This window comes from Lethenteron reissneri, chromosome 64 (genome assembly GCF_015708825.2).
Source record: "Lethenteron reissneri isolate LAM-NWPU_2019-01 chromosome 64, ASM1570882v1, whole genome shotgun sequence".
Lineage (NCBI taxonomy): Eukaryota > Metazoa > Chordata > Hyperoartia > Petromyzontiformes > Petromyzontidae > Lethenteron > Lethenteron reissneri.
In genome coordinates this window covers 1795123-1822740 of record NC_083842.1, presented here as the reverse complement: position 1 = coordinate 1822740, position 27618 = coordinate 1795123, and the positions used below count along the sequence as shown (strand labels likewise).

Below are 27618 nucleotides of genomic sequence, written 5' to 3'. Positions count from 1 at the left end.
CTCCTGTATACCAGGTGAGGTAGTTAACATCACCACAGCGACACCCACATTTGACATGCGCACACATATACATGCAGAGCATTCTGCAGAAGCTTATAGGCTGTTTGTGCATGATAGATACTTTCAGAGCAGTGAACCAGTGGTCAGCAGCCTGAGTTCGATTTTCAGTCACCATAGCAGAGGCAAGTGGCATATGAACCTGTCAATGGGTAAGAAAGATTGTATCACTCTCGCCATGCCCCAGCTCGGCCCTAATCCCACCCCCACTTTGAGCCATTCTGCCATCGCAAGATGAGGAGCAATGACAATAGGCTCCTCCTGTCAGTGCGGAATCAGCAACCAATATAGAAGGTTGAATAGGGACAATTTACCACAAAAAATACTGCAGTACTGCCAAAATGAGGTGGATTAAGAGCTAAAAACCCATCCATGAACTGGGCCCCGCGTGTTTATTGACCTCACAATCCACTTCACTATGCATATTGCTATTGAAGGACAAAGACTTCTGCTACCATAACATTCTTACTTTATTCCACCAGCAAAAATAATAATAAGCGGAAACTTTCTCAGAAGCAGTTATCAACTTCGTGTTTGGAAAGCTCATTATTAAAGTAAAAAAATAGGTCTACAATTTTTGTAAGAAATTTTCTTTAAAATATACTTTAAAATCACTCAAATGCTCAAACAGGCCAATTATATATGCTCTATATTGTCTGGAATGTAATCACAATATCGACATCCACATGTCTTTTCTCTCCAGACATATAAGCTTGCTTAAAGTAAAAATTGTATTTGCATAATACTGCCTTGTGATTGTACCGCCTTTTAATACATAAATAATATATAATCGATCAGGATAACTTGATCTGCATCCTAAAAAATCGGATGCCTTCACTGTTGTCAGCACTGGCCCATGATTTTGCCATTGAATACTCTGAGAGTTGGTTGCCAAATCTAAATAATGGAGTCATATTTCATCCATTTCCACAAATTTGGTGTAAATGTGTTTTTTGTTTGTTTAATTGGTACTGATCTGAATCAACATTTTTACCACGCTTCTTGCAAACACCTTTTTTTATCCCCAAAGTATTGGTCAACACGCATGCATTATACATATTGATAGGCCAACAATCTCATAAATCTCTACTTTATGGGCAAGCGACATTTGTGAGTTTAACTGACGTTTAAGTTTGTAACTGATATTTGAGGACATTTAGACTGCACATCTATTTCACAAGTCTCTCATCCACATTTCAATTTAGTCCATAACTTCTTAACCATGAAATATCATTCGGCAGGTTCTCATAATGTGCATTCTATGTCTTGCTGGATCATGTTCTTCTTTTGAAGATATTTAATTCCTTTACCTCAGCTCAAATCTCTATATTGTGCAGTTCCAAAAAACTAAAAGAATTCAAACAGCTTTATAAATCCTCTATTTTCCCCTCTAGTGGCTCCCACTGATGCTGGAGAGTTTACTAAAGGGACTCCATCTTGAATCAAGCCAATGTAAACATTTCTCCCAATGCTACCATGTGGCTATGAAAATGAGAAGAATTCTGACAGGGGCAGTCGCTCTCATGCAGATGTTTGGGCTTTTCCTGAATTTCAAAGTAGTTTTTTTGTCTGGAAGAAAAGCTTCAATAAAAGACTACACATCAGCGTAATGGATTCTGAGATTGAGGCAAGTGATGCTTACCAGATCTAAAATAACTTTTGATCTGATGACTGGACTCTGATGACAAAAAGGCCAATCAGTAAGAGATATACATGGACATCTGTTTTACATATGTAATGGGTTCCGGAGACACTTGTAGAGGTAACTTCTTTATTCCGATACAACACTCCAACAGTCCTGATACTCTGTTACAGCCTAGGGACACAGCCTAGGGACACAGCCTAGGGACACAGCCTACTCTGGCTACGCTCCCGGGTCCTCCGGCTACAATTACCCTAGGGGAGGCTACCTGATCCGACCCAGCCAAGGTGCGGGTCTAGACTCTGGCTTCCTCGGAACTCGCTCTTACAAGGACGTAGAGCCGGGAGTCCCAGAGTCCCACCACTGGCCCGCACAGCGTCCCGGCCCTTACAAGGACAAGCGGGGCGAGGGGGTCCAGGGTCCTAAGCTGGCTGGTCTTGGGTCTTGAGCTGCGACTGGTCCTGATCGGCTGGGGAGGTCCCCATTTATGCCCCTTTGCCCATCGAGGGGTGGCGTTGCGTGGGATCGTAGATCCCCCGCACCCCCCCCCCCCTTGGCGGTACGGGGCACCCTTGCAGATGGACATCGTCTACCACTGCCGATAAGCGTGGTCCATCTACGGCACTACACATAGGGCCACTACAATCACATTGCAGTGCTATTATGAAGCGCTTAGTGAGACCAAAGAGCCACAATGATAAAATCATGAGCTCTTAAGTGAATTTCAAGAGCAAAGTGAAGCTAGCTTTGAATTTCTTCTATGATTAGCTCCTAAAGATGATAAGCAATTCCCCCTTGCACCGACCTTATTAAGGACACCGTAATGTTTTGAACCTTCAATATATGAGAAACGTGTTAATATGCGAGGCTGATAAAATCACGAGAAAATATTCTTCTGCATGTGGCACTATGGAAATCCTTACGTAACTTCACTTTCTGTCGCGACTCCTATGTGTCAGTGGTTGCATTTCCATTTCCAAATCCCTATCATCTCATGTGATCCAGAGCAAGTTGTGAGGTTCCAATAAAAAGTCTCAAGAGCTGGAGAATATTCTTAGATTTTGAGTCAACCCCTCGCTGTTGACATGGTACAACCCAAGGTACAAATTGGTGCACAATCACATTTAACAAAAACACTCAACACATTCATCAATAACACTGCCTTACAGGACACATAATAGGTGACGTTTTGGGCAATTTCCCTTCTTCAAAGCATCCTTCTTCTTGTGCAATGAAGAAAGGCCCCTGCCCAAAACGTCACCTATTCTATATTTTATTATTTAAATGCCGCAGTGTTATTGACGACAGACATAGCGAGTTTTTTGGTCCATTGTACAAAATTGGAGTTTTCCACTTTTCTAGGAAACCGGTGAGATTATCCCCAGTGAACATTCTGCTTAAACAGAGATTTCGCAGGGGAATTATAAAGGATTTGTGTCCTGCTGAGGCAGTGACTTCTTTGAGGATATATGTCTTCCTCTGCGTCTTGCCTATGATGCCACCCCCCTACAGCATTACCCATGTGAACATTGTGCCGACACTTCGAATTAATGTAAAATTCTTGTGCCTGGGATCCGTGCATACAAAAAAAATATCTAGAATCCAGAAACCCAGGCACAAGAGAGACCTGGAGTAGGCATCATCCACTTTTAGGGTGAAGCCACATTCTGACTCCGTCATCACGTGTGCAACCCCTGTGCACAATGGGCGGTTGGTGACACAGCCTCTCGATAGCACGTTCACCGCTTGTTGTAGATGTTCATGGTTAGTGTCCAGCAGCAGCCCTTGGTATTAGTGAGGGTGTATTAATCCAAAAATATACACCCTCCGCTTCATAGTGGCCGTTAAAAGATCCAGTGAAGTAATTCAGCAACGTGATGAATCAATTACGTTCCTTAAATTGCTTGATCCACACCTAACACTGTTTAATATGTATAGGCGTCCCAATATATAGCACAGAATTGGGTATACCAATATCCTGAACACCGTCCACTTCATTTCATCAGCTCTGTCCATCTGTCTGTAGTGCGGGGCTCATAAATCTCACAAACACGATCCAATATGAATACAATTTTAGGATAAAGATGTGTTGCTATCAGCTACTCACCCTATTGAAAACCAGAAAAAAATTATTAAATATTATTTTATTAATTTTGATGTTTTACCTACGTGACTTTACCGAAAACACCTAAGAATATGATTCCTTGCAGTCACGAAAGCTTCAAGTCTAGAATGTATTAAATAGTCGCCTAAAACCGACCTTCACTAGCTGTCCTAGGAACACATTCTGCAGTGTTTCCAGTTTTGCCCCTCCGACATGTCTTTATTTATTTAGCCAACTTGTTGTACGTGACCTTGACATACTCATATTTATCCTGAGCCCAACCATGAAGCTTTCTCTATTAAGTTCTTCTGACATTTCCTGCAGCTCATTCCCATTGGCAGTTCATCCCCATGTTACGATGACTGTGATTGATATTTTCATGCCTAATATAGCTACCCTTTGTTTCCCCAAATGAATCTTCAGAAAACATGAGAGTTGGAGAATGCACTTTACACCATGGGGCCTAATGAACAATAGGTTTTAAAAAGTTTTCTGATAACCAGTTTTGAAAATGTGAACATGAATAGTGACTTAATAGTAGCTATTGAGTAACAGACAAGCTCTTCAATAATTAAAAAATTATTACAAAATAAATGCACATTGCATTATGGGTAGAACTGTTGGATTGATGTCAATAAAACCATCATGCGTATAATCTATTTAGTGATGCATTCTTGGGCACAATTATAATTTCAGTAGGATTAGAAAAGCTCTCAAGAAATAGAATAACCAGATGGTCGATGGGATCAAAGGGCATTACAACTGTTTTAAATTCCTGAACCTTGCAAGCAGGGTGTGAGGAAGCAAGTTTTATTTAAGTGTCTTTTTAGCCCTTGCTGTCCAATGTTACTGAGAAATCACTTATTAGGTAAACAAATGCGTGTTCCAATTGCAGGTATATTATGTTTGAATGTAACAAGTAAACCCGTAAAAACAAAGTTTTTCACTATAAATCCTTTATATGCGTGGCGGCTAGAGTCTTCTCGTCCTCTCGCTTGAGATGGCTGCTACCTATGGGTCAGATGATTGTCTGCCAGTATTAAGCAATTGGTAATTAAATATTTAATTTGTTTTCCCTAAACAGTGTAAAAGTTTGGAATTTTTTTTCACGAAAATTATTTGTCACAGACAACGAGTCTGTGTGGAAAATGTCAGCTCGATTGGATCACGGGTAAGTGGGTTAAAAAACGAGCGAAAGATTTGCACGGTCCTAAGCAAGCAAGCAAGCACGCAAGCAAGCAAGCAAGCGAACTTTATATAAAGGATTTAAAAATGGAAGGGGCCAGTCTAGCACTAAAATATGGTCAATTAGCACTCAATACAAGGCCACGCGTGTTTATTGACCTCACAATCCACTTCATTATGCATATTGCTATTGAAGGACAAAGACTTCTGCTACCATAACATTCTTACTTTATTCCACCTGCAAAAAATAATAATAAGCGGAAACTTTCTCAAAAGCAGTTATCAACTTCGTGTTTGGAAAGCTCATTATTAAAGTAAAAAAATAGGTCTACAATTTTTGTAATAAATTTTCTTTAAAATATACTTTTCTATCACTCAAATGCTCAAACAGGCCAATTATATATGCTCTATATTGTCTGGAATGTAATCACAATATCGACACCCACATGTCTTTTCTCTCCAGACATATAAGCTTGCTTAAAGTCAAAATTGTATTTGCATAATACTGCCTTGTGATTGTACCGCCTTTTAATACATAAATAATATATAATCCATCAGGATAACTTGATCTGCATCCTAAAAAACCTGATGCCTTCACTGTTGTCAGCACTGGCCCATGATTTTGCCATTGAATACTCTGAGAGTTGGTTGCCAAATCTAAATAATGGAGTCATATTTCATCCATTTCCTTGGGCACAATTATAATTTCAGTAGGATTAGAGAAGCTCTCAAGAAATAGGATAACCAGATGGTCGATGGGATCAAAGGGCATTACAACTGTTTTAAATTCCTGAACCTTGCAAGCAGTGGGAGGAAGCAAGTTTTATTTAAGTGTCTTTTTAGCCCTTGCTGTCCAATGTTACTGAGAAATCACTTATTAGGTAAACAAATGCGTGTTCCAATGGCAGGTATATTATGTTTGAATGTAAAAATAAAAGGGGTCAGTCTAGCACTCAAATATGGTCAATTAGCACTCAATACAAGGCCACGTATCTGAATGTGTAAGCGACGCCTTGTATATAGGAGGCGTGGTTCGATTCCGACCTTATAATTTGGATTTGCACGTTCTCTCTGTAGTCGCGTGGATTTTTCTCCGAGTCCTCCGGTTTTTCCCTCCACATTAAGAAGCACGCGTTTAGAGTATTTGGCTGCTATAAATTTCCACATGATAAGCCACTTCATTGAGCTATGATTTGTGGCCATGTGTTTAGTTTATGTGACCTTATCTTGATTTCTGTTGGGATTGAGATCAGAAAAAGGACAAAGTCACCTAATATTCCAACTGAATACTGTATAGCTAGCAAGAATGAACACCTCACGTTAATTTTTTTTTATTTAAAGCTTTCGTGACTGCAGGGATTCATATTCTTGGTTCTTTCAGTATCGAAAAAAACCAATGAGTATAATTTCTGCAGTCACGAAAGCTTCAATCCTAGATTCACGAAAGCTTCAATCCTAGATCTTTCGGTAAAGTCACGTAGAAGGTGAATGATAAAATAATAAAAATAAAACAATAAAATTCTCACGACGTTTCGATGGCAACACAAGCAAGAAAATTGGAAAAAAGTTGGAAAAAAGTGGCGTTTTTATTCAAAATTTCTTGCTGTGGTTTTCACACCTGGTGATGATTGCTTGTGTTGCAATCGAAACTTCGTGATAATTTTATAGTTTTTTAATTATTATTCTATTATTTCCCTTCTTCGTGACTTTACCGAAAGAACATATCTTAATTCCTGAGCGCTAGATCAACCTCATCTCTTTTTAGGCTCATATATAGCACACATAATGACCGAGTGGGGAGCCAAGCGAGAAGATGAGAATTATGCGGTGTGCAAGTGCTAGGTAGATTAGAACATCGCAGAACTATATTCTTAGGTTTTTTTCGGTAAAGTCACGTAGGTAAAACATTAAAATTAATAAAAGTAAAATAAAATAAAAATCACGACGTTTCGGAGGCAACACAAGCTTCCGTCTTCAGGCGGAACCGTCACAGCCACGACAGCTGTATCAAGTAAATGAGAGATTACAAGAGCTACCACTCCGTATATGTAATGGGTGGAGAGGGGAAGGGCCAAGTATGGCACACTTTTTATTAATATGTTAAGGTGAGGCTTAAGATTAAGAATAGACTGCATAACAAAAGGCTGAGCCTTTGTTATGGAGAGGTACGGTTTGTGACTAAGCCTGGCCTACGTAACAATAGTGTGAATAAAGAAACAACTAAACATGGTAAAACAAGCCTGGCTGTCTATCAATAACTTGTAATAGTTGTCTGTCAAATAAGATGGTCCAAATAAGTGTAGTTAAATCTTTTTTGCATGCTTAATCACATCTTTCCACTGATTACTCAGTTTGTAACCATCATCACGGTTGAAATTATCTTAATTTTAGAACTTTCGTGACTGCAGGAATTATTATTTGGTTCTTTCGGTTAAGTCACGTCTAAAGATAAAATAAAAAAATTATGTCTGTGTTCGCAGAACTATTGGGGATGGCAGCGGTTTGGGGAAGCTTTCATTCAGCTGTGGATTGATCATGGCAGTTGATGAATTTCTATCTAAATTACATGAAATTACACAGCACATGACATGGCGTCACGTATAATTACGTCATGGGCCAGAAATTGGAACGCAATGTCATACCTGTCAACCCATACGGTTTACCCATATTATTGTATAAGGAAATGTAGTTTTCAGGCCGTTTCAATACAGGCAAACAAAAATGTGTTTGTGTTTCTCCCTTGTGATGGCATTTTGTAGAATAAACGTTGAGATTTATAAAGGCACGGGGTGACCAATAAGGTGTGAATTGGTCTGTAATAAGGTAGGCACTGATAAGGGGTTGACATGTACGTGATGTAATTTCCTTGGCTGAAATATTTTGAAATTCTGCACTGGTTACTTATCGCTAAGTTTACACGCAGACAGATATATTGACATAAGTAATGCATTAATGATAAAACCACCGTAATAGTATAAAGCAAACTCCAAAATACAGGCACTGCATACTTTAAATAGCATAGCATGTGGATAATCAGTTAATGAAAAATTATTTTCCTTAATCCCAAATGTAGCATAAGGCATCCTTTGCCAGTTTTAAGTTCCAATGCCCTAATGAATGAGGAAAAACACCATGCATATGCATGGCTCCTGTAATGCTCTCTATTATTCCTTTGTCCCCTGAAGTACTTAATCAGTGATAATAACAATAACAGAGGCGCTCATGCCAGGCCTGCGGGAAGCAGAGCTCAGATACGGCTCTTTTGGAGACGCCGTAGGCAATCCCTTTAATCAATTTGGCCAGATTTCAACAGAGGAAGTCCCTAATCGCAACACAACTTCATACTTAACTTTCGATCATACTGGATCACGTTAACGAGGCTGCGGTGAGACACGGGGCTCGGAGAGGCACTCCGTTGGGGCGGGCGGTGTGCACTGCAGCCAGCAACTCCGTGATGCGGAGCCGGGGGGGGGGGTCTTTTGTCCACTTTTTTTGTCTCCAAGTTTTGGGTAACCGATTGATCAGTTGGCTGGATTTCAACAGGGTAATTCTCTAATGGCAACACATCTTTAAATTAGAGTTTCATTCATATCAGATCATCTTTACCAGAGTACTCTGCTGCCCTAACCCCTTACAACCCCCCCCCACCCACTTCACAAAGGTGCAACCAAGACATGGACTGAACTTATGCACACACATACTTTCATCTTTGGTTGAAATACACAAACATAACACACTCGCTTGATTACCCAAATTCTAGCCGCCCCGGCAAGCCCCGAAACAAAGCGCATGTTAGTTCATCAGCACGAAGTGGTTAAACATGTTAACGGGATATTTCATAGCTCATTAACTGTCTGACGCTGGGGCATCTTAAGTGTTCTGTGCACTTACCTTTCACATGCGCGCACGGTCCAAGCGGCAATGATCCACAGGGAAATGCTGAAGACGAGCAACACAGTGCCCGGGCAGATTGTCATGAGCGTCTTCATCACGAAACGCGTGTTGAAGGTGATCTTGTTTAACGCTCCGATGCTGCGCGATGACGCATCGGTGAAGAGCTTGCTGTGCAGCAGCATGACGCGTGCGATCAGGTAAAGGCGCAGGAACATGGGGATGGAGAGCACAATGTCCACGTCAGCCTCCTTCACCGACGAGACGTAGGTGAAAGCCAAGCGGGCTGTCCACATGAACGTGTAGTTTCCCGGGATAGGATGGATGGCACATATGAGGAGCTCCAGGCCAATGTTGAAGATCCTCTGGTAGGTCATCGCAATTCTCCAGTCGTCTGCACCATTGTCCACAATAAAGAGCTGCAGGAAGGAACACAAGGGCACTGTCATTGTCGGGGCCTATAGATGCAGAGAGATATAGTCAATACTATGACAGTAATTGTAGGTTTTTAAATATACCATTCAACTTCTATCAAACTATTTACACATTCCCATTATTGCAAGCTCCCAGGTAAATATCGATTGCTTTAAACACAACTGTCGATTCAAAAATAATAATTCTAGATGTGAAGCTTTCGTGACTGCAAGGATTCATATTCTTAGGTTTTTTCCTACGTGACTTTACCGAAAAAACCTAAGAATATCAAAAATAATAGCTTAGTATTTTGCAGATTTTTCAGACCAGCTCTTTGTTCAGAAAAATATGCTTTATAGATGGTAACAAATTTCAATTACAGGATAAACAGTGGAAACGTATTCACATAGGTGCCACTCAAACGTGCTGGAAATGGCCAGCTGCTGCATTTAGTTAATTTACAAAAGCAATACACAGAAGCACGCATTAAGTGAAGCGTGTCACCAGACAGAGCGCAGAGTGTGCACAAGTGGAACCCAGAGCCAGAGCTTACATGGTCAGGTTTGGCTCCAGATTTCACCCAGGCCCACACTGCTGCACTGTGCAACGTTGTGATGTCTTCCTAAAGGATGTGTGTGTGGAGAGGCATGCCACGATGTACAGAATGGAGTGTGCACGGATGGTATCTGGAGCCTGAAACAAGGCAGAATGTGAATTTGTCGAATTATAGGTCTACTGTGCCTCCTGTAGGAGGCGTATATTCGTGCATTGCAGGGGCGGTTTCTTCATTAGGGCGATTGGGCGACGCACCACCAATGTCATTCAACCACAGTCACGCTAGCCGTCACTGTGCCTCTGGATATAGTCCAATCAGCGTCATGTCACGTTCTGTGGAGTACCGCCTCTTTTTGGGTGATTTCACTCCGGCTGAGAATCGCCTCGAGTGGCCCCATAGACTTACATTCAAAGATGTTTTTTTTCGACCGGGGGGCGCTGCAATGCATTCTCTATGGCTTCCGGGAGGGCTCGCCCTAACGTGCTTACGTCATCATACGTAAGCACGTTTCATCCAACAATATAATTTGTCGCCACCTAGTGGAATCTTTAACAAAATAAACTTGAGTGGATTGTATTAATAGTGAGTATAGAAACAAACAAGATGTATTGTAAGAGTCACTTTATTTTTCATTAATATTAAAGAAGTGAAGTTGCCTTTACATGCTTAAGCTGTTAATTTATCCTTTGCAAGGGTGGACCTTATCCTTATCAATCATCCAGACATTTGCCCCCCCTGAGAGATTTTGCAGGAGCCACCACTGGTGCATTGTATGGCACATTGGTATTTTTAGTAACAGTAATATTTTCGACGTGTAACAAACTGCACGGTCTTCGCTCACTCTCGGAGAGAGAACATGACACAGAGGCACGAGGAGGAACCACCGATAAGCGCAAATGCAATAGCCAGGCTGTGGAGCCAGTGGCGAATTGTGAAATCCATGCGTGCTCTCACTCATGTGTTCAGAGAAACTCAAGTTACCATGTGGAGGAGAGACACGAGGTCTTTTCTCAAGGAAAAAAATCCTTTTTATAATTGGGCCGAAGGACAGGCGAAAGTAGTTTAATGTAAAACAGTATCTTGTAATAATAAAAGTATTACCGTATAAAGAATGCATAGAAGTGGGGGGAAATGTTTTTAAACAATGTTAAAATGAACACAACTACAGATAATTATTCATACTGTATATTTACTGTAGCAGTATAGATATGTGCTAGATCTTTGTAATGTATAAAGCAATACAATGTTGACTAGTTTAAGACATGAAACCAATGAAAAAGATAAATTTCGATTTAAAGCTTTCGTGACTGCAGGGATTCATCTTCTTGGTTCTTTCGGTAAAGTCACGTAGAAGGGAAATAAGAATTATTTTAATTATTTTATTATTTCCCTTCTACGTGAACAATGAAAAAGATGTTCATTTTGGGTGACTATCATAACTTAGTTCATTCGTTAAGATGTTGATTATATCTGGAAGTGATTCCCATCAGATATTATGAGGGTGTAATTGGAGAGAGCAGTAGGCTAAGCTATAATTGTGTAGAGGAATATTGGTAGATGTGCAATGATTTTTGTTCTGGTAAACTATCAGTAAGTGACATTGGGGTGTACTAATTGTCGCTGCCGCGGTATGTGGAGCAAAACCCAATGAGAGGCTGAAAAGGAGGTGGATGAGGTGATGACTTCTGAGCATGGCATCAATGGGCCATCAGGCCATGCAACAGGATTTTAAAAGTTCTTCACTGATTGACATGGAGAGGGCCAGGCTCTGCTCGTATTCGGGGCTCCCAAAGACCCATCTTAATCCTGCTAATATGGCTGATAACAAAGCAACTGCGTCCTCATTACAGAAACAGCGCTCCAATAATTTAAGCTCCAAGAAAGTTGTATCGCTGTCCTTCTGTGTGGACTCAAATAAAAATTGTTTCATTCCCTTCACCTATTATGGATATCAGAAACAACATCATTGACCAGCGCTTAAAATACTTGGGTTTACTGCTTGATTCAACACTTCCATTCCAACCCCATATTGATGACATCCAAATAAAATAAAATAAGGGGTTTTGTACAGAACCAAACATTGTTTTCCCATTTAATTGCACCTGCAAATTGTTGAAGCTATAATTCTTCCACTGTGTGATTACTCTGAAGCTGTTTACATATCAGCTAGGAATAAAACACTAAACAGACTAAACCCGCTTTATGATTCTGCTCTTTGATTTGCAGTGGATGTACCATCCAGGACCCAACATTCTGACCTCAACTTAATATACAATCTTACATAACTTGATGCAAGATGACTTGTGGGCCCTGTTCATCCATAAAATCCTTCTTTGCAAATCTGTGCTATGCTTGGCTAATTTATGAATCCCATCGTCAAATCCAAGATACCGAAGATGTCCATCTAATTGCCTTTTAACCATTCCAAAAGCAAGAATTGGAACGTGACAAAAATACAGCAGGCGGACTGCTGAGGCAGTAGAAATATAGCGGCTATATTTTTTCCTGCCTCAGCAGTCCGCCTGCTGTATTTTTTCGCCTGAAGACGATTGCTTGTGTTGCAATCGAAACGTCGTGATTTTTTTTTCTACGTGACTTTACCGAAAGACCCAAAGAGTATGAATTCCTGCAGTCACGAAAGCTTTAAGTCAAGATTATGTGACAATGCCTTTGCCATTGCAGCACCAGCGTTTTGAAACAACCTTGTTTCATCTCTTCACATTGTAAATCTTCCTCCATAAATGTACCGAAGCAGAAGATTGGTGCTGGATACAGCCACGTGTGCGAATGTGATTTGTAACTTTGATCCTCACCCGTGTATCGATCGTTACATTTTATTGTGCAATTTTATTGAGGGATAGTTTGTTGCGTCGGTGTGGTCTGGGACTGTTTTTGTTGTTTTGCTGCCTTGCCCAAGATAGCATTTGTATTGAAAAATTGCCATGAATTGATGTACTTATGCAATTTGTACTTACATACTTTATTTATTTTCAGTGACCTGCTTGATTTTCCTACACTTTTCACTCCTATCGTTTATTGTTTAAATGTTGTTGTAACTTTATGATCTGCTCCTACTGGGCGTCTATGAAAAATAGCTTCATAGCTCATCGGATATCCCCAGGATGCATAACAATTATGATTCTGAGTGGAGTGTGTCTCGTATAAATAGGCCTTATGTTAATTGATCTCATGGCGGTCTTGATTCCTGTTGTTTTAAATATGTATGATATAAAAGGCTCTTGGTCTTGTGTCCACCCTTCTTGCACATTCAGACCCTCACACACCCAGAGCTGAAAATCGTTCCACTCTGCCGTTTTTTTTTACTATACTTGACCCTATCGGTCAGTGCAGGTTAGTGAAGGGAGAGGCACATGGCCATTTCAGATGACACTCACCGCTAAATGTTAGCCATTGCAAAGAATTAAACTCGGGTCACCGGGTTCATAGTGGAGTGCGCCGGTCACTGCAACACTTTCACAAATGTGAATATAAATGATCCAGTTCACGTACTGCAGAATTTTACCTTTTCGTGACAATTTTGGCGAAAATTAATTGAAGAGAATCCGAAATTCAGCTGAGCTTCTGAATCGAAAATGGAATTGATCAAATCCTTCAATCTATACATGCTCACTAGGCTTTCAGACCTCAACAGTCTGGGCTTCACCAAGTGCCCTGTAGAGAATTGTGAATGTTCTCCCTAGGCTGCTTCAATAAAGACAATGGTAAAAGGTGACTTCCCGTCAGATCACTCAAACAGAACGAAATTTTACCACCTCCAATCTTGATGAAATTGACAGTCGTAGGTTCCATAGAGACATTATGAAGGGCACTGGGGTCAAATTGCTTGGGGGTTATGGGTCATTGAATCTTCTGCCACCCAAGGGAGTTGTGTCCAGTGGTACTGGGGAAGCCATCTAGTTATCATACTCTATAACTTCTGCGACAGATCAAGGGTCAGTACCATTCTAGATTTGAAGTTTTCTTGACTCAAATGATCCGCTCTTTGGTTCTTTCGGTAAAGTCACGTAGGTGAAAATAATAAAATAAAATTAAAATAACGAATTAAATCACGAAGTTTCGGAAGCAACACAAGCCTCCGTCATCAGGTAGGACAGCTACAGCAAGAAATAATCAGCAAATTATTTCTTGCTGTGGCTTGTGTTGTTTCCGAAACGTCGTGATTTAATTGAGTTATTTTCATTTTTATTTTATTCCTTTTTATTATTTTCTTTTCTTTTCAGCTACGTGACTTCACCGAAAGAACCAAAGAGTATGGTCAGTACCATGTTTTGATTATCAAGGTAGCCCATATTGAGCTGCATTATTTCTATACAAAAATTCATGCCAATAGTTATACATAAACATTGTTTAAACAACAAATTAAGAATTAATGGTATGGTTAATATCTTTGGAGGCAATGAAGTTCCTAGCCTTGATTTTTCGCTAGACATGTTCTCACAATTATATAAAATCAGAGTTGGGACTTTGGTCAGGGTCAAGGCTACCAAATTTGCTGCAAATAACTCAACTTTTTAAACGAGTCTTATATTTTATAGAGTTTGAAAAGCCTGAATGAGAAATTTCTAATGATATCTTAGTTTTATTTCTTAGCGCCAAACATATTTGTTGAACTTGACCTCTTGGAACCCCCAAAAAGGCAAAATCTGTAATGTCCTACAACTTAGAAGCAGTGTGACCCACTGATTCCAATTCGGAATTGTATCATGTCTCTATTGTACCTATGACTATGCCATGATTTCATCAAGATTGCAGGTGGTCAGATGTCAAGCCCGAGCGATTTGCCGTGAAAATACCCACAGCACGTCAACTTCCCACTGGTGAAAACTACATGGAGGAAAAGTTCCACGGCGGGGCACCAAGGGGCTATTGCAGGGATTGTTGATGGTGTGTAACAAACAACCGTCCTTCTGTATAATAACGAAAGTAGTGATAACGCAATCCATAACTCACACAATATTTCACAGACATACAAGACCGTGACTCATGAGGTGCGGAAAATTGTACTAACTTGCCTGCAGCCCGATCCCCTCTTTAATATTCACTCCTCACTCGAAGTCCACCTCCATTCTCTTCTCCTGTTCCCTTCTGTGCTACCCCCCCCCCGCTTCCCTGCACTTGCTCAGCTGTGTAAGCTCCTCCTTTGTCTTTGTATATCGTGACTGCGGACTGCAGATAAATGTGTTACTACCCTTTTAATCGTTTCGCTGTCCTCTGCCAGCCATATTGATTTTTAGTAAAACCATCCTAAATTAAAAAAATACCCACAGCTGGCGTATGCTTACTACAGTCATAGATGTCCAGTGACACTTGCACATATCTGGTGACATCTAGATTGCGACGAGGCTGGCTGTGACACGGTGGGTAGAATGGTTAATTTGCAGAGGGAAATTCCTTAACTGGATTTTATCATAGTATTACCGAATGACAAATTACCGGGCATTATTATGCGTGCAAGATTTGTTATGTTAACCGCATTTCAATCACTGCTAAATACAATACATAATTCAATGATATTGCTACTTGAGGTGTAATGTTAATTATGAGTTGTTTTTAGCTGCAGTTGAGCTCATTGGCTACTGTACCACAGTGCGATTTGTAAGGCAGCAGCAGCAGCAGGAGGCACAGACCGTGCCGTGAATCGTGAATCAGCGCTGTGTGCTTCACAGTTCTGATTCAGAGTCAACATCAGAGTTGTTGATTGTGGGTAATAACAGAATGGCTTCCAATTCAGATAAACATCTCCATCCCAGAGATTAGGGCCTGGGGAAAAAACATCCTCCACGAGCACCAGCTTTATTATTTTAAACATGTTTTTTGTACGAATCTTGATTTCTTAACCAAGTTTTAATTTTTCTAAATTTTATTTTACGTATTTTTAAAATTTAGTTTGAAGAGGTAGTGCTTCTATACTTCTCAACGAGTTTTATCAAGTCATTCTACAAGACATAAAATTGCACGCAGCCTTAAAATTTAAATATTTCATCGGTGACTTTTTGCAAAATGGCCCTTTTTAAAATTGCATATGAGATGCGTTTGTGTTGCATATACCAGTGAATATGCTTTTGTGTGCTATGAAAAGGGGGAATTGCCTGATACGTTGCCTATTCTTGATTATATTTTAAGGCCACAGCATTATTCACGAATGTGTTGAGTCTTTTTTAATTGTGCTTGTGCACCACTAGCAACAAAGCATCTACTTGACATTATTGGGTGCATTAAACATAACTCGCTATAACTTGAGATTCATCCTGTGTCGGGCTAAAAGAAATGTACTGAGCATAATATCCATCAGAGGTGTCTCAAAACACCGGTGTGTTCTGTTCTGATGTCCTCCAACGCCTGGAATTCCATCGCTTCAAAACATTCCTTGGTAATTCTGCCATCTAAGTCACAATGTGTTGCCGAGCTGTCAATTCTTTATGTAGGTTGGAACTTCTTTCGCACCCTACGTGACCAACCGTGCCAATTGGAGATAACTTCACCCGCAATTGCATTTTATATATATGCTCGTCTGTTTACATATTACAGTTGTACAATAGTCCTGGTCTCTTGAATTTTAACTTGGTTAAACAAAATAAACTGGAACTTTTTTGCCCATCATATACATTTTATGTTTTAAAAATGAGCCCATCATGATTATGAGTTCCATCATCATTGTTAGATCCATCATCATAAAGTGTATTGATGTCATGAAGGGTGCCACATCAGAGTTAAGCAGCTTACGCGAGACGCTCACTGCCCACCTCTATGAAAGGAAATCGAAGGCCACGGCTTGGCTATGGCGCAGCCTAGCCAGAGCCAAGTCTTGACTAAGACTACGGCCCTTAATGTTACCAGCCTACATGCGGAGATGGAAAGAAAAAAAACTTGAGTGCCAGAAACGAACGGAGATGCAGACAGACAAACAGTTAAGGATGGACAAAGTTGCGGAAATAAATGGAGAGGCAAATGGATGCAGAGACAACAGAGATGCAGAAAGGCAAGTGGAGATGCAGAGACAATAAGTAATATTTAAAAAAAAATTTTAAAAACACGCTTTTATGAAATGAAATGTACTAGTAATGGCAGAACTCCACGACTCCATGAAGTGGCCCCGAAGCTTGCCATAACGTAAGGGACCGTGGCCAATTACAGTCAACGTCAGTTGAGCGTGGACAGTTAAGACCCAAGCCGAAACATAACATGTAAAAAAGAATGTTGATAAATATATATTTTTAATGATAGAATATAGTATTGTCATCAGTATGACATAAGTATACCACGTTTGCAGTCGATACCACATTGAGAAGTGGGTTAAAATTGAGTTACAAGATTTGAGGATACAACAACGACAACAACAGACAGAGTGAGTTAAAAGAAAGCGTGTAAAAAGAGTGATCAACAACAGAGTTGCAGAGAAACAAACATGGATGCAGATAGACTAATACAGACGGGGATACAAACTGAGAGGCAGAGAGACAAATACAGATATATAATTAGGGACAAATGTCAATGCAGGCCAGGCGGCTTAGAAGTGTGCAGAAAATCTGGCATGTACCATGCCACAGCTTACAGGAGGAATTAAGACATTTCCATTAGAGATCAAAATATCCACCCAAACAGATGTTCCATGAACCGTAGAGGTGCTGCCAATGTTAGGATTTGCGGATCATTTGAGTGTAGATTATTCGAGTTCTACTGTGTTACCAATCTAGTTAAGGATGTATCAAGAAACCTTGGTTTTATTTTTCATGCCCAAGCCATCTTTAACTCTGAACAACTGCTAATACAACACAAGGCACAAATCTGTCTGACGGTGGAATACTATATCATAACTAAGGTGCTTTTTATGCCAGGATGTCAAAAGTGCTTACCATCACATCTGAGAAATTTTGACCATGGTGCCGGCATGCAATAGCCTTCTTATTTCAAACGATATCAGGGGATCTTTAACGTCCATTGTGAAGCAGATGACATGCAGTTTAGTGTTAACATGGCGGCCTACCGGATTCAAATTGCGGATGTCGGCAACAATCAGCGAATGCGCTACCGCTTGTTGCAGGTATAACAGCCACATTTCCAACTCATCTTGAGTGATTCAGACAAGGCGTGCAACGCGGTGTTTGCATGTGCATGCAAGGCTTCATGCGAGTAGCGACTTCCTGTGTTTGTGAGCGCACCGTTGCATGTACATTGCATCTATACGTCATTTCTATCTTTTGCATTGTGGTACCGAGATGAAGTATGTATTGTTATTTGTGCATTATGAAGCGATTAGGTCAAGTCGTTATTATGTACTGTTTCTGGATTGTCTATTTTTTTAATGTTTTATATCATTAGTATGGTAATTTATGTACGGAATATGTATTTTAATCACAATTCCATTCCTGGCATGATCTTGCAATCAATGGAATTGGTGTGGAGTGGGTGCTGCAGAGAGCCATCATGGCACTCGGGCAAGAAAGGATGGCCCACGGGGCCTGAACGGCAGAGTGGAATTGCCTTTGGAACTTATGGTTCATGCCTAGTGTGCAAGATTGGCCTCATTCCATCCGACTTCAGAGGGCCTTGTAGAGCGTACATTTCTCCACAGGCGCTATGAAGTTTGATATGGAAGGCACTATGGGCTTATGAGCAATGAGTTTATCCACGCATTTCACTCCTTTTATCCAAACAGTAAAACATGCAAACAGTAAAACTATTTACCTCCAGGTCACTTCTCTTATCTGAATTAAGGCTCAAAAACTTTCGGCAAAACTACTTCCTCGCCATAGGCACATTGCAAAAAATACCGTAGAATGATATAATAAATTATTGCATGGTCAAAATGTGTATCCTGAGCCATAATAATGTATTGAAATACTGGAGGTTGAGTGATTACATTCTTTCATGTGAGGGACGTTAGCCCAGCAGTAGTTGGCAGAGAAAGAGGCGGGCAGTGAGCGAGGGACAAGGGGAGGAGACGGCTCTCATGAAGCACAGACACCTGGAGGAACAGAAGACGGAGATGGAGACATATGGCATGATACTAAACACTAAGACTCATGGAGACGAGGAAACAAACACAAAGATAAAAGGGCACAGATATGGTGGCAGAGACAGAGACACGGTGAGAGACAGAGACACGGAGAGAGACATAGGCAGATATGCAAAAATACGTGGAGATACGCAGAGAGAAACACGGAGATATGGAAACACTCGCCGCTCTGTTACCAATGGTGGTGTTGCATACAGTACTTGTGTTTTCCCCATTGATTTTAGCAGAGGCAGCGCCTATGGTAAAAAAAAAACATTGGAGTTCTGTTTCTCAGAAAAAGCATAGATTCCACAATTATTCTAAGTTATATATTGTGTTACACGCTGCATGTTTAATGTAATGTATGTTATTGTAACAGAGTAAGAAACATTGCCCGCATGTCACCAGTAAAGTGGAATGAGCTCTTGAGCTTGGACACAGCTGGGAATTGTTTCTGGCGAGGCTTAACAAATGTGGGAAAACTGGCATGCACATGAGTCAAGAACTGGGCTAATCAGTTTAATAGCCTGATTTACAGATTCATGTCACGTGTGCTTCTTGTGCTTGGCCTTGATTGGCCGTTAGTGCACATGCCACCCTAACGGGTAGGTTAAGTAGGTGCTTGCTCCACCTACTCTTATAACTAAATAAAAGGTAGACTGTAGCTCATAGAAAACACGAGCACTGAGGGAGTTGACTTCAAGCTGCCCAAGACTACCAGAGCGATTACATGCATCTGCATGAGGTTGCTGAGCTGATGCAAGTGCAGTACAACTCCAAATACCCGCACTCCAGTAATCCACGATTCACAGCATTCACAGCGCTCCTGCGGTTCACAGCAACTCCCATAATCCACAAAGGCGAAGATCAGAAAATCCACGAGTTTTGTGCGGATTTTCCGATCCTCTTCCGGGAACGGAAAAAAACTCCAATAATCCACCGAAAGGCCATGGATTATTAGCAGCTAATTCCTCCGACAATCCGCAAGACACCCCAAACGAATTATTTTTCAGGACACCGCAATTATTTTTTAAACAAAAGCGTGCTTAAAAGCAGCCATGTCTGCCAATTCACCAGCATTACTTGAAGCAAGCCTGACTGCTGGAGATACCGAGTGTCAAGATCAGTCCAGAGTTTGCTTGTGTTTGAACCAATGCTGCTGAAATGATGCACTCCCAGAAGGCCGTGTGACTTATGTAATGTGTAAAATATGTAAGTATATTTAAAAACAATATCACTTGTTTTTACATGGAGGGTCAGATATGTGGAGTAATGTCTGCTTTTTATTTTGTTACAGAGAGAGAAGAACGAGGCAGGTGATGTAGAAATGTTTCCGAGGAACTTGATTCAGGCTATGAATTATTTGGAAGAATAAAGGTATTGCAGCTAGACACATTTGATGATTGTATGATGCTTAGTACTGTGTATGACATAAAACAAATCATAACCGTTTATCAAAATGGAATAGCTGCACTGAGATTACATAAAGTACCAAAAAATACTAACTAAAAGGGGAGTCCCTTTCTCCAAAGCTATTCAGTGGCATTAGAAGATAATTTGTGAATTAAATTAGAGAAATAAATGCCGACACATTAATGGAGAAAACATTAACCGTGTCAGATTTCTCATGACACAGTCACGAGGACGTCCTTTTGAGAACGATCTGCAGAAAATGTTTGAAGAAATTAGTGGAGGCGGATGCAACGTTGGGCCTCCGCAAAACAGCGGTCACGTGCAACAAGTTCGCAAAACAAATGGAGATAGAGGTCAGAGGGACAAAACTGGGAAACACAGTTGAACATGTGCACCTGGGACAGCTGTGGAAAGTGACCAAAATTAAAACTTTTAAATAAATAGGCAAACAAGAGCGGGTTGGAGTGCTTCAGGGAAGCTAAGTAGGTAATGAAAAGTAAGGATAGCGACGTGGCTGAAAAAGAAGAAAGCTTTTCATCAATGCATACTACTTGCTGATCACCTCGAGATACAAACATACGTAGGACGATGTAATCATACAACACTTCTGACAATTGTGGGGGGCCTAAATTTAATGTTGGTTTTCAGATTTTAGAATCAAAGTGCATCTGTAATGAGATGGTATCCCATCATGTGCAGCTTATTTTTGTTCTTAAAATATATTCACATTATAAATAAGTTACTATTTCCAGTAGACAGAATATATTATCATGCAGGGCAAATACAGCATTTAACCCACCCTGTATAAATGACAAACACATTTCTACCCTGTTCGCAAGTAAGCACGTTTTTGAAATAAGTATACATGGGCCTTTCCTATAGATCTTTCAATTAACTTTCATTTACTACTGTCAATCTAAAGTTAATTGTAAATAGAGTAATAAGCATGCTAGAGTACTGAAATTTTGACTTTCCAGCCTTTTCAAACCATCATTATAATGTATATCAGTCTGCGATGGTATTACGGACGATGAATGGTGATATACTTTTGGCATGGCCGTGGAAATGGCCTAGCAGTAGAGGGTGCACTGGTTGTTTCCAAGGTTCATGGTCAGAATCCAGTGGCCACCCTGATTATTACTGCAGGTGTCATAACCGTAATAATACGACGCTCTGTCTGTTTGACGGCAGACGTTCAAGCTCCCTTGACGACACACGCAAGATTAGGCCATTGTGTGCTGGTGTGAGGGTTTAAATTTGCCAAATTCGATCATTATTCGATTAGAATCATAGCAATCATAGCCCCTTAATGGCAGACGAATGCTCCAGGTATCTTTGCAAATGAGACTATCCTGGTTTCTTGAGTTCTCATCTGGTTTAACAAAATAAACTTGAACTTGGTACAATTAATTATAAAAAAAATAAACCTTTAATTATGCATATTTTTGCGGTTCGTTCTGAAAATGATTCATTTTGGTGTACTGTTTCCAACTGGGAGTGTCCAATTGTATATTTCTTGGAACATGAAAAAGCGAGAAATAATTACCACTCTAAAACAATCAAAGTGAATCTATAACACTCGAATGTTAATAAAAATGCATGGATATGAACATTTCATTGAATGATTTAGAAAAAAAAGCCCAATTTGAAATTAAACTGCAACATTAACCTGAATTTATATTTCAGCACCGAGTCTCAAATACAGTACGGTATTCTACATTTCAGAGGCCCACGGCAAATGGATGTCCTTGATGGAACTCCCCGAAACCAGCTGTTGGATATCACATTGCAAAAATCTAAGGCACCTAAACGATATGTAATTCTGTGCAGTTGTTGTTTTGCTCGTGTGTGTGTGTATTCCAGAATATAGGACTGCACAGTATTCCAACCTTTAAGTTTTGTACAATCAAATGCACAGGGAAATTTGCATATATTTGAAATTGTACGTATGGAATGTGCTTAAAATAGCACTGCCATTTTTGTGCAATTGCAACAAACTTGGAAGTGCTAAATAATACAGAGCTTGCAATAACAGTACTGTATTCCGACGTATACTTTATAATGTAGACAAACGTATTATTGCTAATATTTTCATTACACAAATGAACTGCTTAGAGATACGTACAGCTTAACTATTGGCTATCCCGTCTTTCGGATGGAGTGATGTCAACACTCACGTGACCCTCATCTGACCTTCAATTGACACTCACTCGATTATCACCGGTCACCTGACACTCTCCACCTCAACTGACACTCAAAACCCACCACACACACCACGAACCTACGAGTACTAACTGAGACGGTATAGGTGGCATTAAGTACACAGAATATAACCGTGTGCTTCATCCAGCAACACAACTCCACAACTGGTCTGAAGGTCAGAATCAATTGCATAGGCTCCGGGATTTATTCAGGATTGTTTTTTTTACGGCCTCACTGGGCCATATGTGATGTCAATTACCCAAATAAACGTGGTAAATCACTGATGGCCTGACAAACACATGAAGTTCTAAATACACCCACACGGTTTACCCATATTGTTGTACAGGGAAATTGAGTTTTCAGGTCCATACGGCATACAGCCGTTTCAATACGGGCAACATTTTTTGTCTATTTGTTTTGTGTTTCTCCCTTGTGATGGGACTTTGTAGGATGAACGTAGAGATTCATAAGGGGCACAAGATGACCAATAAGGTCTGAATTGGTCCGTAATAAGGTAGGCACTGATAAGGGGTTGACATGTATGTTATTTGTTTTGTGTTTCTCCCTTGTTGTGGGACTTTGTAGGATGAACGTAGAGATTCATAAGGGGCACGGGATGACCAACAAGGTCTGAATTGGTCTGCAATAAGGTAGGCACTGATAAGAGGTTGACAGGTATGTGCACTGCAAGTCAGCGCATCCAATGGCCAGGATGAATCGTCTCCACCCTGCTCACTCCCTGTTGGCTATTACACATTCGGGCCCTGCACCTCAAACTGACGTCCCTACCTTTCCCCTGTTGGCTACACTCACCACCCGGCTGATCCTCACTATCCAGATGATGACACCACTCATCATCGCAAAGACTCGATCCTCACCAATGACAAGGGCAAACTCACCGCTTACCAGACACATTCACATTCAACGAGCACTTACGTGGCCTGCTGCGTGAAACGCGCTGTGCAAATACTTCGGAAGCGGACGGTCGCGGCTTTTTGCATCTTATTAAAAGATCCTCGCCGTACAAGGTCCAGATTCAATCCAGAGTATTGCCAGGTTCTTACAACGGGAATGAACCCTGCCTGGATGATGTACGATGCATATTGCTCAATCAAGGGCTATGACAGACGGACAGATGGAGTTGCGTCCATTTGGTACTGCTAATTCAGCTTTATATGCAATGTACTGCAGTTCAATTTGTTCGGGTACAGAGGTCATGCATTCACAATATTCAATGCGTAGATTGTACATCGTGTATCTTTGATAATTGATAAATGGTGAAATGTGACCTTTGTGAAGGCGTGTTATTTTGAGCGCACGTAACACAGGACACTGAGATCGTGGAGTGGGCGAGGTGATGAGCGAGGAGAACCGCGAGTACCTGGATCTCCCTGGCGTGGTACGCGACGACCAATCCGAGCAGAATGATGGTCGATAACGTGATAAGGCATTTCAGAGCTAAAGAATAATGCGACTCCTGCAAGCGCACACAACGTGGACCACGGGGACACATCTCATCACTGCTCTTAGCGCAACCCGGCACACACAGCGAGGCGACAAAGACAAAGACCCCCCCCCCCCCACCGTGTAGCCTTCACAGACTGTAGGGGCAAGTGCTGTTGGGCGAGCACCTATAAAGGCCGGCACATGGCACACGAGTAGGATGGGTGGCCAACACCACGCCCGGCCGCCTTTGTCTCCCTCGTGGCGATGTTTTACTACGCACCGCACCGGGGTGCACATTTGAGGCGGAGTCGACCTAGGGGAGGTCCGGGACCGGTTACAAATGATCGGTGTTGGCCGTGATCGGTGGCCAGGTGTCGTAGCGCACGCAGACGATTGCGCTCGCCGTGAATGCGCATTCCTGCACGGGTGGATATCTGTATGAACAGACGCAAGGGATCAGCGAAACGCCACTGCACCAATTCTCTAATGTGAGGCAATGCACACACACACAGACACCACCACGGTGAGGCCGTGCGAGTGAGGCAATGCACACACACACAGACACCACCACGGTGAGGCAGTGTGAGTGAGGCAATGCACACACACACAGACACCACCACGGTGAGGCTGTGTGAGTGAGGCAATGCACACACACAGACACCACCACGGTGAGGCCGTGCGAGTGAGGCAATGCACACACACAGAAGACACCACCACGGTGAGGCCGTGCGAGTGAGGCAATGCACACACACACAGACACCACCACGGTGAGGCCGTGCGAGTGAGGCAATGCACACACACACAGACACCACCACGGTGAGGCAGTGTGAGTGAGGCAATGCACACACACAGACACCACCACGGTGAGGCAGTGCGAGTGAGGCAATGCACACACACAGAAGACACCACCACGGTGAGGCCGTGTGAGTGAGGCAATGCACACACACACAGACACCACCACGGTGAGGCCGTGTGAGTGAGGCAATGCACACACACAGACACCACCACGGTGAGGCTGTGTGAGTGAGGCAATGCACACACACACAGACACCACCACGGTGAGGCTGTGTGAGTGAGGCATTGCACACACACAGACACCACCACGGTGAGGCCGTGAGAGTGAGGCAATGCACACACACAAACACCACCACGGTGAGGCTGTGTGAGTGAGGCAATGCACACACGCAGACACCACCACGGTGAGAGGCGTCATGGCAATTCATCACCCGGGGGGTGGGACGTTCACGCCACGCGCTCGGAGGCCGCCTGTGCGAACACGCACAACACACACAACACACAATACACACACAACACACAATACACACACAACACATACACAACACGCACAACACACACAACACACACACACAACACGCACAACACGCACAACACACACAACACGCAACACAACACACAATACACACACAACACACAATACACACACACAACATACAACACAACACACACACAACACACACACAACACACACAACACACACAACACGCATAACACGCATAACACACACACAACACACACAACACACACACAACACACACACAACACACACACACAATACACACACAACACACACAATACACACACAACACACACAATACACACACAACACACACAATACACACACAACACAACACACACAATACACACACACAAACCACACACACCACACAACACACACACAACACACACACACAACACACACACACAACACACACAACACACACAACACACACACAACACGCACAACACACAACACACAACACACACACACAACACACACAACACAACACACACAATACACACACAACACAACACACACAACACACACAAACACACACAACACACACAACACGCACAACACGCACAACACAACACACACAACACAACACGCAACACACGAACACGCAACACACACAACATACACACAACACAAAACACAACACACGAGACGCAACACACACACAACACAAGACGCACCACACACACAACACAAGACGCACCACACACAACACGCAACATACAACACAACACACACAACACGCAACATACAACACAACACACACAACACATACACAACACGAACACACAACACACACAACACACACACAACACACACAACACGCAACATACAACACAACACACACAACACATACACAACACGAACACACAACACACACAACACACACACAACACGAACACACAACACACACACAACACACACAACACACACACAACACACACACAACACAACACACAGCACAAGACGCAACACACACAACACAAGACGTAACACACACAACACACACAGCACAAGACGCACCACCACACAACACAACACGCAACACACACAACACAAGACACACAACACAAGAAGCACCACCACACACAACACAAGAAGTACCACACACAACACAACACACGCACAACATAACGACCTCCATACGCGCACATCATCATCAGCAGCAGCAGCATGCGCGCACACCGCGCCATGCGCCCCTGGTGCTGGTGGTGTGGGATGACGACGACGACAAGAGCCGCTCAGTGAACACAGAGAGAGGAGAGATGGAGATGAGATGAGGACGAGACCGCCACCCCAGCACCTTGGTGTAGACGGCCCACGACAACTCCGTCTCGATCACCATCACCACGATGCCGAACATGCCGAAGATGAGCGCGTAGTCGCTCAGCCGCTTGCGCTTCTCGAAGAGCGCACGCCGGTGTCCCAGCTTGTAGCCGACGTTCTGATGCTTCTTCTTGCTGGACTTGTGCCCTCCTCCTCCTGCTGCCTGTGAACCTCCTCCTGCTGCTGCTCCTGCCTGCGAACCTCCTCCTCCACCACCACCGGTAGCAGCCGACGACACCGCGCACGGTTGCACCACCGAACAGCTGAGCTCGGCACGGGAAGCCACCGTGGTAGCAGCAGCAGTAGCAGCAGCAGCAGCAGCAGCCTCGGTTCCTCTTGCAGACACCGACCCTGCTGCTGCTGCTCCTCCTGCTGCGGTGGTTCCCGCAGCCAGGGAGCCCGCGCTGGTCCCCGACGCCGAAGCGCAGTCCGAGTCTGCGTCGTGGAGGCTCCGTCGCGATGCGCTCAGGTGGCTCAGCGGCTTCATGACGCCGCCGTTGAAGCGACAGCTGCTCATGGCGATCTCCGTGAATGGGTTACTGTCACGCCGCTGCTGCTGCTGCTGTTGCTGTTGTTGTTGTCTGGTGGTGCAGGGCGTCTGTCCGAACCCCGCATCGGTGCCCACGTTCAGCTGGCTCCCGTGCCTGGAGGCGGCGGGCGAAGGAGACGCGGCGCGACCAGAACCTCCCGCAGTGACACCACCGCCACCACCGCCGCATTCATAGCGGACGCGAACGTCCTGCCCCGACTCGCTGAAGTCGTAGAGCAGCAGCGGCTCTTCCATGCTGGCCGCCACCCGCTCTCCTCCACCACCACCTCCTGCTCCTGCTGCTAATGCCGCTGCTGCTGCTGCCTCCTCCTCGGCGTCGGCTCCAGCGCTCCGCTCGGCTGCCTCCGCCCCCACGAGGCGGGCCCCCGCAGGCTCCGCCCCGTGCCGGTGCGGCCCGGAGCGGCGGCAGCGGCGGCGGTGGTGGCCGCCACCACCACCACCACTGCCGCTGCTGGTAGCGGTGGTGGTGGCGGTGGTGGTGGTGGCAGCGCCACCTGTGGA

The 27618-nt window shown here is 42.9% G+C and overlaps 1 protein-coding gene across 2 annotated transcripts in view; it reads right to left on the bottom strand.

The window, feature by feature from the left end:
* The window catches only part of LOC133359075 (small conductance calcium-activated potassium channel protein 2-like), a 51377-nt gene extending 23966 nt beyond the window's left edge, over positions 1–27411 (bottom strand). For both annotated transcript variants that reach the window (XM_061577459.1, XM_061577460.1), the window contains exons 1-3: positions 26545–27411; positions 23862–23957; positions 8880–9298 (exon numbers count right to left, since the gene is read on the bottom strand). In XM_061577459.1, coding sequence (XP_061433443.1) covers positions 8880–9298; positions 23862–23957; positions 26545–27351 — 1322 coding nt within the window. In that variant the 5' untranslated portion in view covers positions 27352–27411. The remainder of the gene's footprint in view (positions 1–8879; positions 9299–23861; positions 23958–26544) is intronic.
* Positions 27412–27618: the final 207 nt, after the last annotated feature.